A 13,590-nucleotide genomic window follows, 5' to 3' on the forward strand; every position below is an offset into this window, starting at 1 on the left:
ACTCCGTGCTCTCGACGCACCGCGACGTCTCGGCTATTTGCGCTTCTGCAGCATGATGTCTCCTTTTGGAATAGCTGACCCAGGGTATTGGACGCCGGCCGGCCGGGAAGGCCTGTTCAGTGTTCGTTCGGGCAACATTCTCTCACCGGACGCTCAACCGGCCCCTTCGCGCTTAAATTGGGAGAAGTATTAAGGACGGGTGAGGTACGTACGCTCGCGAACGCGTCCAAGGGCGTCCGCAGAGCGACACTCAGCTGACTACAGTCCATTCTTCCCAGATCTACACGCATGAATTCGCGTAGTACTCGCGTTTATTGCGTTCCTCATCATTCTGCGGCTCCGAAAATGCGTCCACAATTCACGTGGGATCGCACTCCTGACCTCGCAGCGCCGCAGCTGCGTCTCGGACCGTAGCGCGCGGCAACCACAGGCTGGACCGGGGTACGAATTTGATGGGGCCCTTGTGAGAACCAAGGCGACAAACCAAGGTCCGGTGATCCCACTCTAGCCCACTCTTCCCTTCCATCCCCATCCCGAACGTCTCGCGGTCACATTGCCGAGCAGCCCCCTCGAGCCGCTTCTCGAGTGAGCAGCCTGCTGCGGCTTAATGGAGCTCGGCACTGCCGCGGCGAGACGCGTCCTGACTGGTCGCGTTCGAGCCGCAGACTGTCCCGCGCTCGCACGTTCGTAACTCGTGTGTGCAGCACAACGACGAGCGCGTCGCCAGTAATGTCCTACTCGCCTGCGTGTCCTCCCTGTACCCTTTTTCGTACGTCTGTACCTACTGACCGCGCGCACCCCTGCGCAACCGCGGTCGAATGCGTCTCGTACCTTGCCGTAATCCCATTTATGTTGCCTGTCCTCTGAGCGTCTCTGAGACGCCCACCCCGCCATCACGGCGTCGCACCGACGCGACGCGGCCCCAGCGCTCTTCCGTCCCATGATCAACCCGGGTCGCCCAGGCCTGCCCGCGCAACCGCCCAGCACAGGTCTCGCCTCGTCTGCCCTTGAAAATCCGATCTGCGTCTGAGGATCGCAGGTTCCAATGGCCAGTGGCACCAGAAACCACTTCTAATGTGGCTCCTTTTCGCGGGCAGCGCGCATGGCGTCGTGTGGCGTGCCGCTCGGCACGCCCAAGGCACAAGATTCCCCCGCATCGCCGGGACACGACTCGACGCTGACTCGACCGCTTCATACCACTTTCATACCTCGGTTCACACGCAGTCTGCTCGGCGACTGGATCGACAGCTCTCGAAGGCTGCCTGCCGCATCTACATATTCGAGGCAGATGAGTCATCGTGCAGCCGTAAATGCGATCGATTGATCGAGGCGCCCTGTGCGCGGGCTCGCTTGAGCATCCCTCCGGATTCGAGTCCGACCTCTAAATCCTCTTTGTTTTTGTTTTTTTTTCCTCTGCGAGCAAAAATCAACGAACACCAAAATGGAGACCGATGAAGTAAGTAAAATGGGGTTCATAGGGCAGCGAGCGGCCTCTGGCGGTCAGGATGCCCGCCTATATGTACGCGCAGCGCAGGCGCGGACGAGAAATCGAAATTTGCGTCGTGTTTCCCGCATAAAACGTACCTTCAAATCGCGACGCGGTACTGCGTCCGATCTTTTCGCCGTCGCCGTCCAGGGCTCCATCGTCGGGTGCGGAAGGAAGGCCGACGGCCGATCCGCAGCGAGGTCCCCCCCGTTCCCCCCGTTCCTCCTGTTCCTCCGCTGGCTAGCCCCGGGGCTTCATATACCTGGTTCTGCCTGGTTCCGTCGCACTGCAGGCTCGACAGCAAGAAAAAAAAAGCGGTTGTCCCGTGCTTTTTGTCAGAGACCGGGTGTGCTGCGCGTTCTTGCCCGGAATGCATATGTGGAAAAGACGGGTTCCACGGCTGTCCCGGCCTGCAGGATTCCTGTAGACTGAAGCGAACCTCCGAAGCGCTGCACAGACGCTCCTGACGCCCTACGAAGAGGCGTCCTAGTAGATGCCCAGTGGTGATACCGCTCGCCTGGTTCAGTGCACGAGTGCGTGCCTAATAGCATACAGCACCCTGCAGATGTCCATGTGGGCACTGTGGGGACAAACAGACATGCAACCCCTTCCATTTCTCAGCAAGGGAGTCTGACACCCAACGTCTAGCACTAGCACGAACATTGACTTCTTGCATCCACACTGCATACATCGGCGAAGCCACGACGCTGCGCGCCCGGGAGATCTCAGTCGAGAAGAAAGCCTGAAATAGCAGCGGTCGCCGATTGACCCCACAAGTCTTGCCAGCTCTGATACAACACAAAGACTAAGGACGAGCCGAGGACAAGGATACGGGAGACTATAGCCCCGTAACGAGCGTGTGATTCATTGAATGTCCATCTTACAAGGCGTGCGAAACGATGGCGGTTAGAAGTCCCCGCCCATAGCATCCTCTTCGTCAATGTCTCCTTCCTGGATTCCCTTCGCGAGCGACTTCTCACGTTCTCGCGCACCCTCTGCATCCGCTAGCTCCTTGCGGTGCGCGTTGAGGGGATACCGCATAGCCTGGAAGTGGTGGTATGCATGAATTAGCCAATCGAACCCTCGGAAGAAGAGAGCGAGACGCCAAATTACCTTCACGCTCTGATTGTGCAACTCAAGGCAGTACCCAATCCGCCTCGAGAAGATCTCGCTGACTTCCGGCCCGTAAGCGCTCTTCTGGCCGCCGCACTCCATCCATCCCTTTTCGTGGACAATGCGGCCCTCGATGACGCCGTCGCGGATCGCCTTTCCAACGATGTATTCTGCGTCTTCCTCAGAATCGAGATGCAGCTTGACGCAGATATCGCGGAGTGAGATGCGCGAGTACGACAGCGACAGCCGGCGGATGCCAGTCTTGATGACGTTCTGCCGAAGCCGTACGATGAGGGTGTAAGTCTTGTCCGCCTCGAACTGCGCAGCGTGTTTGGAGAGCGTGTTCTGGAACTGCGAGAGCGAGCCAGTCCGGACGGCTGTGAATGGTCGTCAAACTGGATGTCACGATGCGTATGAACACCGGGCGCACCTTTCACGATATCGAAATAACCACTCAAAGCTTTCTCAAGCACCGGATGCCTGAACAAACTGCGCTCGGGAATATCACCCATGAGCAGCTCCACAACAGCAAAGAGCTTGTGTACTGCTTGGTAGAAACCAGGAGCGGTCTTGGCTGGAGGTGCACGTCGGATGGCCTGTTGCAAGTTCGTGTGTGCTGCAGTGTAATTCAGCTGCACGGCCCTAATACGGCCGATGTAGTAATGGTATCTGGCGTATTGCGGGTTTCCAGCAGACGCAGGAAAAGTAGTCTTCAAGACGAGCATGTCGGCTTGGTCGTACAGGCTATACTTGAGATAGTTATGAAGCAGACAGTTCAGAAGAGATGCCTGCGTTTCATCGTCGTGGCGTAGAGACGCGATGCGCTGAGCGGCAAGGAATAACCTATGAATGGAGGGTCTTAGCATCAACCGAAATATGTGCGGATCATAACGCACGGCCTGGCTTCTGCGAGCTCTCCAACGAGCTCGTACGTTCGACCAATGGCGAACCAGAGCTTGGCAGAGATTGGATCCATTGTCCGGCGGTTCAACGACTGCAGTCTCTGCACGGTGTCGCTAGTAAGCTCCATAGCTTTTCCGTATGTGCTTGACGACTTCAATAGGTGATACAATATGAGGAGCCGGAGGTACATCTCGAGTTCGGGGACAGGTTCTGATGGGGATGTGGACCTCGACGGTGTTGGGGCGGGGTCAATATCCATTGGCTGCTCTGTGGCAGGAGCATCGGGTATCCAAGAAAGGAGATTCCTTTTGACAACAGATTCTGTATGGTCCTGCGCTTTAGTGCTGTATCGGAACGCAAAAGTTAAAGGCGCACCGATGGGATACAATTCTACGATAGCATCACGAAGAACTTTGTCGTCCAGGCGTTTTCGAAGTGCGGTCAGGTTACGTAGTACGCGATTTGTGAAGCGAGGCTCCATGGTGGAGACCGCACGCTCGATGAGGATTGCATTAGACTTGATCTCTGCGAGTGGGGTGGGAGGAGGGGGTGCATCTTTTGCGTTCTCATCTTTGCTCGTCTCTGTCCCTGTGACCTTCTCTTCGGTTGGTTTCATCTCCACATCAGCCATAGCGGGGCACCAGAAAACGGAATGTAGAGAGAGGCTGTTGTGTGTTGTAGAGAAGAGTACGCGAGTACGTGTTGGTCAAGCGTGAAGGTGACGCGTCGCATTGTCAGCCACACGGCCGACAGGTTGGCTCGTGCAGCGCTGCATCGCGATACAACATAGACAGTTCGAAAGGCAGCGTAATTTTCATTCCAGAGAACTATGCACTCGTCTTAAGAGCCACTCACAGTATTGGTTCCTCATCTGATGACGCTCATGTCATGCAAACCTCATGAACGTCTCAAATTCACATTCAGCCCTCAATGCCTCATCGAGATGAGTTTTTCCATCGTCTCAGCATTGGCGAATCAATAGATTAATATTAGCAAGAGGATCTCAGTGGCAGTACCAAGCAGAGACAATACAAAAGATATCGGATTCCTGAGAGAGGTATAGTGAAGCTTGGATGCAACTCGTAAGCACATGATAGAGCTGTGATCATCCTCACGACATACCTCTCTAGCTAATTACGCTTCTTCTTGTTTTTTCTCTTCTTCGCTTTCGCCTTTTCTCCCTCAGCGCCCTCCTCCCCGTCAGTCTCCGAAGCAAAAGCATCAACCTGGGGTGCAGGGACCTCTAGAAGATTTGTCTCCGCAGGAGGAAGTGCGGAATCTTTGTGTGTAGTTTTTTCATTCTCCAAGATTTCCTTCAGCTTATCAGGCGATTCGGGAGGCACGTCGCTCCATTTCCAGGCGTCCGCCAATTCTCCTCGGATAGAAGCAGTCAGGACAAATGACAGAATGCACGCAGGGCTTTGAAAAAATCACAGTGAGTATCACCGGGCCATCAGATGGACGTCCTAACTACACACCTGAGGTAAAGCAGAGCGGGCTGTGCAGCCTTAAAGACATGCATTACGGACATAGTAGTGGCCAGCCCAGCAATATACGCCGCGAGGGTGGCATAGAAGTAGGGTTTGGTGAACGAGCTGCCTGGTGAGGAGATATGACGGTGGTGGTCATAGCGGAGAGCAAGTGCAACGAAAACACCAGGTATAACGACATCTCCCAGGCCGAGCATCGTAAATCCTCTGTCGGTGGAGAACACGATCGACTTCGGCCACAGTAATTTGATCGGGATATCGAGGTTGGTGGCCACTTTGACCATCTAGATCTTGGTTAGTTTGAATTCTTCGTGAAAGCATCAGCGAGAGATAGTCGTACCACTTCAGTGCCAAATACCCACCATATATCGTAGACAAATAGTCCGGATAAAAGGATGGTGCCAGTCTTGAAGGAGTCGATTTTCAGCAGTGATAGTGCGTTGTGGGAAAATGAAAGTGAGAGTATGTCTGTTAAGAGTGCAGACTTCTTGGAAGACCCGCTGAATGTGTACAGTATAGACGGGAGTGCTCCAAAGGGAAAGAGGACAAGGGATGGTGTCCTCCAAGAGAAAGCCATGATCTCTGGAGAATATTATGACTGGTCAGGAGCGACGTAGTACACGACACATGCGTCACTCACCCCGAGGGCCACGCAGAAATAGAACACGATTCTTTTCGTACTTATTCCATCGCTCACGCCCAAGACTGAACCGTACCAACGAAGTCAAAGACTAAGAACATAACTCAATCAGACTGGCACTTATCGGACGATATCTTTATACGTACCTTCCACACGCTACCGACACCCGCAATTGAGAAATACCATCCAAGCAGCCAATTGATCCATTCTTTTCCCAAATATTTGACGACAAGGTAAAGGCCAAAGAGGGTCACGGAGCCAAGCTGTCGACGAAGACCGAGATATTAGTGCAAGTTTGGCAGAACCAATAGACCACTCACCACAGGGAAGAGCCAAGCATCTTCAGAGGACAGGCGGTCAACGCCGTCGTCCTCGTCCTCGTCCTCATCATCTAGCACGAGGCTTTGAGCCGAGCTGTTCGATCGTTTGGGAGTCTTTAACACGTCATCCCGCGTCAGACAATTGCTACGTCAAGCAGACATGACTCACAGAAAGGGAGCCAAATGCACCGGCATAGATCGAGACGACGGCAAGCCCCAAAAGCCCCGCGTAGGACGATACCAAATCCACGTCCATACCGTTCAATGGATTCCTGTGAAGCGCTGCGAGATTATGATTGGCTGCTGACGCTATTGTTTACATCTATTGAATTCTGAAGCTGTTGCTAAACAGGCGTAAAGTCAGATTTGGATCTCGGAAGGGATTCGAATATTCCTTGACATACGACCAGATAGAGGTCCGACGGGCGTATGAAGGCAGTATGAAGGCGAACTGAACTGCCGCCAGTGCATCTTCCCCGTGTATTTCGCGATACTCGTACCAAGAAATGACTGAGCCCAAGGACTTGGATCGCGCTAGCGATGCCCTTCGACGCGTAATGTTGCTGCTGTTCTTTGTGAGGAAACCCAACATCAGGCAGCGTTATTCATCGTGTATCAAGCAAGTGCTAGGTTGCGGGTATCAGTGCTTTTGGAGTTGAACATATGCTCACGTCTTGGCGCTCGTTGACTGCTCTCTCTGATCTCGACGAAGAAATCGCACGCCTACGGGAGTGCTAGAAGAATTTGGAAACTGTCCTCCTGGATCTATGCTCTGTGAAACACAGGGCTCGTATTATATGCCCGCCTATCTGGCCATGGCTTTTTTCTTCGCTTTTGACAAAATGGAGAACGTGTTTTCAGGAGGCTATCGAGTCAATTGATGCTACGAGTCCCCGCTCTCGGAGCCGCCTAGGGCTGGAGCAGATCATCGGTGCGAAAGAGCTCGTTGGGTTTTTTTACAGTCATTCTGCCGTTCGTTTTGTGTTCAGCGAAGCCCAACGCGATCGCTTCATGAAGTTCTGTGCGTGCATGGTCTACATCCTGCGACCATCCTACCAAGGTCTAGGTAACGCGTCGCGCCTAGACGGTGTTGCCTCTGAAGTGGGATCGAGGATCCTCAGCTGCCCACTGGGAAACGTACACTCACATAGGCATCTAGAGGCTTCCGTCACTGCAGACCTAGATCTGATTCCGAGCGATTGTACATTTCTCTGTACAAGGCGGATGTAAACTTACTTTTACAGAATAAACATCACAAAAACACTAATATACGCCACCGAAAGCCCGCGTCTCCGACACCCCTCAGCCCACGACCTCGCGCTCCAAACCCACGCTCCGGCCCGAAACGGTCACGGCAACGCGCCCTCGGTCTTCATCTCGGCCTGCACGTCCGCGACGCTCGTGAGGCCGGGCAGCACAATCTTCCACGAGCCACGCTGCGCGAGCTGGCGCCGGAGCTGGTGCTCGATGAGCTCGTGCAGCTTTGGCACGTCGGCGAGCTTCGCGCGGCTGCCCATGAGCGACGTCGTCTTGAGCTCGAGGCGGAACGACGGCGGGATGCGGACGGCGAGCGTCGGCGCGGGAGCGGTCGCCGAGGGCGGCGTCACCACGATCTGTGCGACGGGGTTGCGATTTACATGTACGTGCCGAGATTGTGAGCGCGGGTCCCAGGACGGAGACTCTTGAGAGGTGGGAGGACTTACGGAGGATGAGAAAAGAGAGAGCGAGATGGTGACGGAGACCGGGAGGCGCGCGAAGGAGGGAAGAGGGTAGTTGAAGAGATACGCGGTGGAGAGCGACACAGAAATCGTGTCCGTGTACGTCATGTCGAACTCGACCTCCTACATCCCGCGAATCAAGGCGCATGTAAAATACACATATACTGCGATGTCAAAGAACACGGGAGATGAGAACGAGTGCACGCGCACGCACATGTTCGCACACCGCCCCATCCGACGGCCGCGCGCGCACCAGCCGCGCGTTCGCCAGCCGCGGCGCCGACACGCCCACGTCGACGGCGTGTATCCGGATCTCGTCCTACACAGTGCCAGCAACCAGCCGTCAACAAACGACCGGAACCCGCGAAACACGAAACGAAATCAGCCCGTAACGCACCAGAAAGCCCACCGGCCGCACGCGGTTCGCGAACACCTCGACGCGCGCGCGTGCCGCCTCGTCACCTGCCGCGCCCCCGAGGTCCCCGCGCAGCTTTGCCCTATACGCGTCCGCGACCTGTCACGCGAAGCAAAGCAACGCAGCGCAAAATAAACAAACACGATAAAACAAGCACGCGAAGAGAAAATGACGATGAACCTCCTGCCAGTCACCCGCGCCGCGCCGCGTTGAGCACGCACGCGAGCAAGCAGGCGGAGTGCACCCCAGACGCACCTGCTGCAGCACCGCGTTCATCCACTCCGCCGACTCCGGTGCACCCGTGCCAGAACTCGCTCCCACTCCCACAAACCCATTGCCATCCTCGTACCCACCTCCATCCTCCCCACCCTTCGTCCCGGCCCTCCCAGTCGTTCGCGCCACCGGCACGGGCAGTGACAGCGGCTTCTGGGCCCCGAGATGCGACGGCGGCCGCGCGGCGTCGAGGAAGAGGTACTTGAGGATGAGCGAGAGCAGGAAGAGGATGGACAGCTGGCCGAGGACGAGGCCCTGCGTGAACGTCGGCTGCAGCGAGAACAGGTAGTTCCCCCCGCCGCTGGTCTGCATTTCTTTTGGCGCTCTGGTGGCAAGCTCTATCGCGATGTGATTATGTGCTCTGGTGCGAGGCTGTGTGCTGTGGCATGAACGAGTTCGTGAGTCGTCGTGTGCAAGTGTGCAAGTATCGTCGATCGTTCAATCGGCCGTGTCGTCGTCGCGTCGTCGCCGTCGGAGGTAAGATTGGCATTTGCACGTGTTACTCACGAAACGATAGTCCGCGAGCTCCAACTTGTCCGGTCCTCACACGACCACAAAGAAACGCCTCAGCATGCTATTATGTGAGTATCCTATATCATGATACTCAAAGGTCATCAAGACGTATCGGAATGACTATGCCACGCGGATCACACAATGCCTCACTGTTTCCGATACAGACCTTTAGCTTTACGACACCTTTGGGATGAGACAGAACATGTCCCCCATGGGATTTCTCCTTATTCACGAGAGCTTGTAAGTCAGCCAGCGTCCAGATCATACGAGCCTATATTTTCTACACCTTCATCACAGCCCTTAAAGGCCTCCCCATGAGTTCACGTCCGCGGTGGTGGTGTTAGGTATCAGATATTATCTGAAGCGTGAACGTCTGAACCCAACGTATGGGTCTGGCCTGCTCACGTCTCTGTGCTGTATACAAACTCACCATCTCCCCATAGCCTGATACCATCCCCACAGTTGCCTTCTCTGGCCCAATGCTCTCTTGTGTCGCAGCAGTGCAATATACGGTCGGTAGCAAACCGATTCAACGGAGCCATGACAAGGTTAAGTATTTCTCAGCCTATCAGCAACTACAATAATGCGTTCTTTAGTACAATAACTGTTCGAGATCGCGATGCTGGATCGCCTTCAGCCAACAGAGGACGTTCGAAGGACATCCGACGACGTCTCGATTTCGGACGGCACCACGATACGGGCCTGCCAGCATTGCGACCAACGCTTATCGAGGCCTATAGCTACCTACAATCCACGCCGCATAACTCTGCCAGTGCCAGTCCTTCACAGGCATCGCAAGACAGAGCGCTCGCACGCCCGCACGCTCCGCGACCTTCACTTTCTAGTAACCCCGCACGCGCATGGACCCACACCTCGCCTGCATGCGCAAAGCCGTTCCGTTCATCATCTGCTGATGGTCCGTAGTATAATATCACCTTAATCCGGCGTGCCGGCCCACTCTCGAGTCTCCACCAGTCTTCCTGGCTCTCCCAGCCGCGCCACGCGCCAGTGCCAGCGCCAGCTTACCCCTCTCATCGGGGCTCGTCTCATCAAACGCCACCCGCGAGCCAAGCGACAAATGGAGCGGGAGGCCCGCCTGTGCGACCCTCCACGTAGTATACACCCACGGGTGTCCGAAGACAGACACCCCACCCTCTGCAGCGGCGGTCACGGTGTTCACTCGCAAAACGACGGTGCTCGCGCGTTCAAATGCAGATATCGGCAACCGCAGCACAAAGCGCGACGAACACAGCTCTATACATCCTAACCACAAAGTCAGACTTCTTTGCCATGCGTTCAGCGTTCGCACTCCGTTCAGCTATGCACGTATCTACCCGCGCAGCATTCCTGGGGGAGGAGGAAAGGAGGATACCAAAAACAGATCTCGTCCGGCACCGTCCCCGGCACCCCAGGAGCGAGCACATCACATCAACTATACACACTTACACGCACATATGCATATAGCCAACAATCAACAGCCCAAGAAGCCACAACCAAAGCCAAAGCCGAACAAAACACGTCAAGAAAAACGGTCCGCCTCACACGGCAACAAGCAATAAACACAAGCGCATACACAGGCCACCCCACCCTACCCCGCCCCACCCTGCCCGCTACCCTACCCCCGCAAGATGCATTTTACCTGCCCGTGGCCGCGGCTACAGCGTCTGCTCCGACACCGACACCCGGAGGATCGACGACCGCCGCGCCTGCTCCTCCATCCGCTCCCGATCCCGCCTGCGCGACCCGCGCCGCCCCCTTCGATCCGCCTCCTCTTCCTCCGGCACGGCCACAGCCACCCCCGCCACCGCCGCGCCGTCGTCGTCGTCCCCCGCATCCTCCACGCCCAGCATCCCTTCACCTTCACCTTCACCCTCGCCCTCAGTCTCCGTTTCCGTCTCGGTCTCCGGCAGCGCGCCCTCGCGCCGCGTGGCGCCCGCCTCGCCCGCACCCTCCTCGTCGCCCGCGGCGCCGACCGCGATGTCGATGTACGGCCGGATGCCCGCGAGCATCGCGACGACGACGTACAGCAGGATCGCGCTCATGACGAAGATCGCCTTGGGGAACGCGGCGACCGTCGCGCCGTAGATGAACGCGTAGATCGCGGGCTGTGCGGCGCAACGCCGATCCGGATGGTCCCAACACGTACCAGGCACGACATCGGCGAAGATCAAACGCCCAGAGCGTCAGCAGTCAGGCAAAAAGACAGAAAGTATGAAAGGTAGGAGGAAAGCAAGAAAGAAAGGAAATAAGAAAGGGAGGATCAAACACGTCAGCCAAAGACCGAGGCGGAGAGAATGGCACCACGCACGGCGACGATGTGCGCGACCGCGTTGACGATGCCCATCGCGCCGAACACGAGGCCGACCTCGCGCCCCTTGCCCATCGCCTGCAGGCTCACCGCGCCGAGCGAGTGCAGCGCGGGGTTCCCGCCGCTTGTGAGCGAGTTGAGCGACGTGCAGAGCACAAAGAGCGCCTGCGACGACGTCGGCGCGAGCACGACCAGCGCGTTTGCGCTCGCGTCCGTGAAGAACGAGATCACGGCGATCGCGCGGTCAAAGCGCAGCGCCGCGGCGAGCGTGCTCGGCGTCGAGCGCGCGGACGGCTTGGACCGGGTCGGTGCAAAGTACGTCAGGACGGCTGCGCGTGCGCGCGGGGGCAGGGTCAGCCGGCGAGGCGAGAGAGGAGAAGGCACGTGCGAGACTTGCCTGGCAAGATGAGGAGCAGGTTGATCGCGCGGGTGATCCAGAGGAGGGACATGTAGTACCCAAGCTAGATAGATAGACACGGCGCGCTGTGAGGCCTACCCAAGACAATCCTACATACGCGGAGCACGCACCGTCTCGCTCGACCAGTCGTACACGTGTCGGACGTACAGGTACTTGAGATTATACACTTGCTGCAAGACCGCGGCCGTCAAGCGCGCACGCGATGCACGAGGAGGGGCCGCTCACGATGGACAGCACGTATATGAACAGCGCGGCGCCGGTCAGGGTCAGGTTCCAGTTGCGGCCCTTGCGGCCCTCGCGCTTCTGCGGGAGGAAGAGCGCGACGGGGCGCAGGAACTGCGCGACGACGAGCGTGAGGCCGCGCCGGACAGCGGCCTGCACGGACTTGTTCTCTGATCCCGAGGGTGTGCGCGAGCGGATGTAGCCGGGCGAGCGGGAGAGGCGCCGGTCGGGTGGGAGCGACTCGGGGACGACGAAGAGGACGAAGAGAAGGTTGGAGAGCCCGATGGCGACGGCGAGCGCGAAGAGGGACGTGGTGGTGCTTGTGCTGAATAGGTTGAGCACGAGGCCGTCGAGCTGCGAGACGAGTCACGCGTCGGCGAACGTGAGTGTATGTGAACAATGAATGCGTACCCACGGCCCCGAGGCAAGGCCGACGTAGAGCATGCCCTGTAGCATGGAGAAGATGCGGGCGCGAGAGCCGTCAGCTGTACAATCCGTCGCATATCTGACACATCAAGGGGGGATGAGCATATATAAGCGCATATATAAGCATACAGTGACGCATATATGCATACTGACGCATGAGTAAGGCCGTTGTAGGTGGACTGCGCACCGAGGAAGCCCTCGATGAGCGGAGCGGTGATGATGAAGGCCTCGCCGTGCCTTCCGATGATAGACTTGGTATCTGATACGAGGATGTAGACGAGGTCCCTGATCGGCGGGTGAGCGAACAGATAGTGGATGGCTAGGTCGAGAACGCGCGCACATGAACAAGGCTCCGAAGATGGAGAAGCCGAGGATCTTCTTGCGACCATAGAGGTCGCTGAGATGGCTGAGCCATCCGGTCGTTATCGCGCTTAGGATGCTTTCTGTCGTTTTGACGGCTGCTCGGGACCTACGTGAGAGGATGGACGGTGGGAGAGGGCAGAGGGCACGGACATGCCTGTATGCGCGCTGCACGGGCTTGGACCTTGGGGTCGGCAGAGCACTCGTCAAAAGCTGAGGAGCTGGTGTCGGGGAGAGTGACGCGGACGGTGTGGATCGGGTCACTCGGCGGAGCGAGAGCAGCTGTAGGAGCGAAGGGGACGTGGAGGGGAATCTCTGTCTCGGAGTGGTGTACTGCTCTGCAGGCGAGCTTGGTATAGACCTCCACGCGGGGGGCGAGAGTCATTCCACGCTATGTGGGGAATTGTGAGCGGTAGCAGCAGACAAGGGTGCAAAGGATGTGACGAACACATAGAGAGGAGATGAGGACGACGGGGCAGATCCTGGGGGTGCGGGGGGTAGTCGGGGGTGAGGTCGGGTATCTGATAGGGAGGGATAAAGATAGACGGACCAGAGGGAAGATGCGGTTTTCCAAGATCTGCGTGGCCGGGGAGTGCGAGGCGATGGGGAGTGTGGGTCAGGGACGAGGAGAGCGTCGCGCTCGTCGTCGTGGGGCTCGTGGATGGACATCGGTGCGAGCGGGCGGGAGTGTTTATGAGGAGAAGAGGGAGGGGAAGGGGAAAAGGACGGGTCGGCCATGCAACGGAGTCTATATATGCACTGGTTGGTGATCAATCACTAGCTTGGAGGGACATCCGAGGCGTCCACGAACAGTCCTGGCAGCCTGATGGGTCGCTTATCTGATAAAAATATATGCTTCCGAGCTGCGTCACCCGTGCTTGTCTGATAAGATCGATCTCCCACGCTCGTTCCGCAGGTCCGTGCGCAGAATGCCTCAACGCCCCGTCGTTTCGTTTGTGAATTCAGGCGAAAAAACGCTCGCCCT

The 13,590-nt window shown here is 57.1% G+C and overlaps 5 protein-coding genes across 5 annotated transcripts; 1 reads left to right on the forward strand and 4 right to left on the reverse strand.

Annotated features, from left to right (window-relative positions):
* Nucleotides 1-2,223: 2,223 nt before the first annotated feature.
* Nucleotides 2,224-4,201, reverse strand: HETIRDRAFT_445356 (uncharacterized protein). The gene is made up of 5 exons (XM_009549408.1): nucleotides 3,878-4,201; nucleotides 3,496-3,823; nucleotides 3,030-3,442; nucleotides 2,600-2,976; nucleotides 2,224-2,530 (listed from the first exon to the last, which is right to left on the reverse strand). The coding sequence occupies exons 1-5, from the start codon at nucleotides 4,131-4,133 to the stop codon at nucleotides 2,393-2,395; spliced, it is 1,512 nt and encodes a 503-aa protein (XP_009547703.1). The 5' UTR covers nucleotides 4,134-4,201; the 3' UTR covers nucleotides 2,224-2,392.
* A 266-nt stretch (nucleotides 4,202-4,467) lies between these two features.
* Nucleotides 4,468-6,208, reverse strand: HETIRDRAFT_33841 (aspartic peptidase A22B; the record flags this gene model as incomplete). Its single annotated transcript, XM_009548608.1, has 7 exons — nucleotides 4,468-4,921; nucleotides 4,981-5,276; nucleotides 5,333-5,574; nucleotides 5,633-5,723; nucleotides 5,779-5,895; nucleotides 5,953-6,066; nucleotides 6,122-6,208. The coding sequence occupies 7 exons, from the start codon at nucleotides 6,206-6,208 to the stop codon at nucleotides 4,633-4,635; spliced, it is 1,236 nt and encodes a 411-aa protein (XP_009546903.1). The 3' UTR covers nucleotides 4,468-4,632.
* A 1,093-nt stretch (nucleotides 6,209-7,301) lies between these two features.
* Nucleotides 7,302-8,670, reverse strand: HETIRDRAFT_123321 (uncharacterized protein; the record flags this gene model as incomplete). The annotated part of the gene is made up of 5 exons (XM_009549409.1): nucleotides 7,302-7,565; nucleotides 7,656-7,793; nucleotides 7,897-7,989; nucleotides 8,068-8,184; nucleotides 8,341-8,670. 5 exons carry the CDS (start codon nucleotides 8,668-8,670, stop codon nucleotides 7,302-7,304), a joined length of 942 nt encoding a protein of 313 aa, XP_009547704.1.
* Nucleotides 8,671-9,411: 741 nt separating this feature from the next.
* On the forward strand, nucleotides 9,412-10,837 carry HETIRDRAFT_459529 (uncharacterized protein; the record flags this gene model as incomplete). The annotated part of the gene is made up of 2 exons (XM_009549410.1): nucleotides 9,412-9,787; nucleotides 9,847-10,837. The coding sequence occupies 2 exons, from the start codon at nucleotides 9,412-9,414 to the stop codon at nucleotides 10,428-10,430; spliced, it is 960 nt and encodes a 319-aa protein (XP_009547705.1). The 3' UTR covers nucleotides 10,431-10,837.
* On the reverse strand, nucleotides 10,159-13,343 carry HETIRDRAFT_459530 (uncharacterized protein; the record flags this gene model as incomplete). Its single annotated transcript, XM_009549411.1, has 9 exons — nucleotides 10,159-10,976; nucleotides 11,180-11,640; nucleotides 11,695-11,767; nucleotides 11,823-12,173; nucleotides 12,231-12,324; nucleotides 12,399-12,530; nucleotides 12,586-12,703; nucleotides 12,759-12,996; nucleotides 13,050-13,343. 9 exons carry the CDS (start codon nucleotides 13,341-13,343, stop codon nucleotides 10,527-10,529), a joined length of 2,211 nt encoding a protein of 736 aa, XP_009547706.1. The 3' UTR covers nucleotides 10,159-10,526.
* Between the last annotated feature and the right edge of the window lie 247 nt (nucleotides 13,344-13,590).

Source organism: Heterobasidion irregulare, assembly GCF_000320585.1.
Source record: "Heterobasidion irregulare TC 32-1 unplaced genomic scaffold scaffold_06, whole genome shotgun sequence".
NCBI classification, from domain to species: domain Eukaryota; kingdom Fungi; phylum Basidiomycota; class Agaricomycetes; order Russulales; family Bondarzewiaceae; genus Heterobasidion; species Heterobasidion irregulare.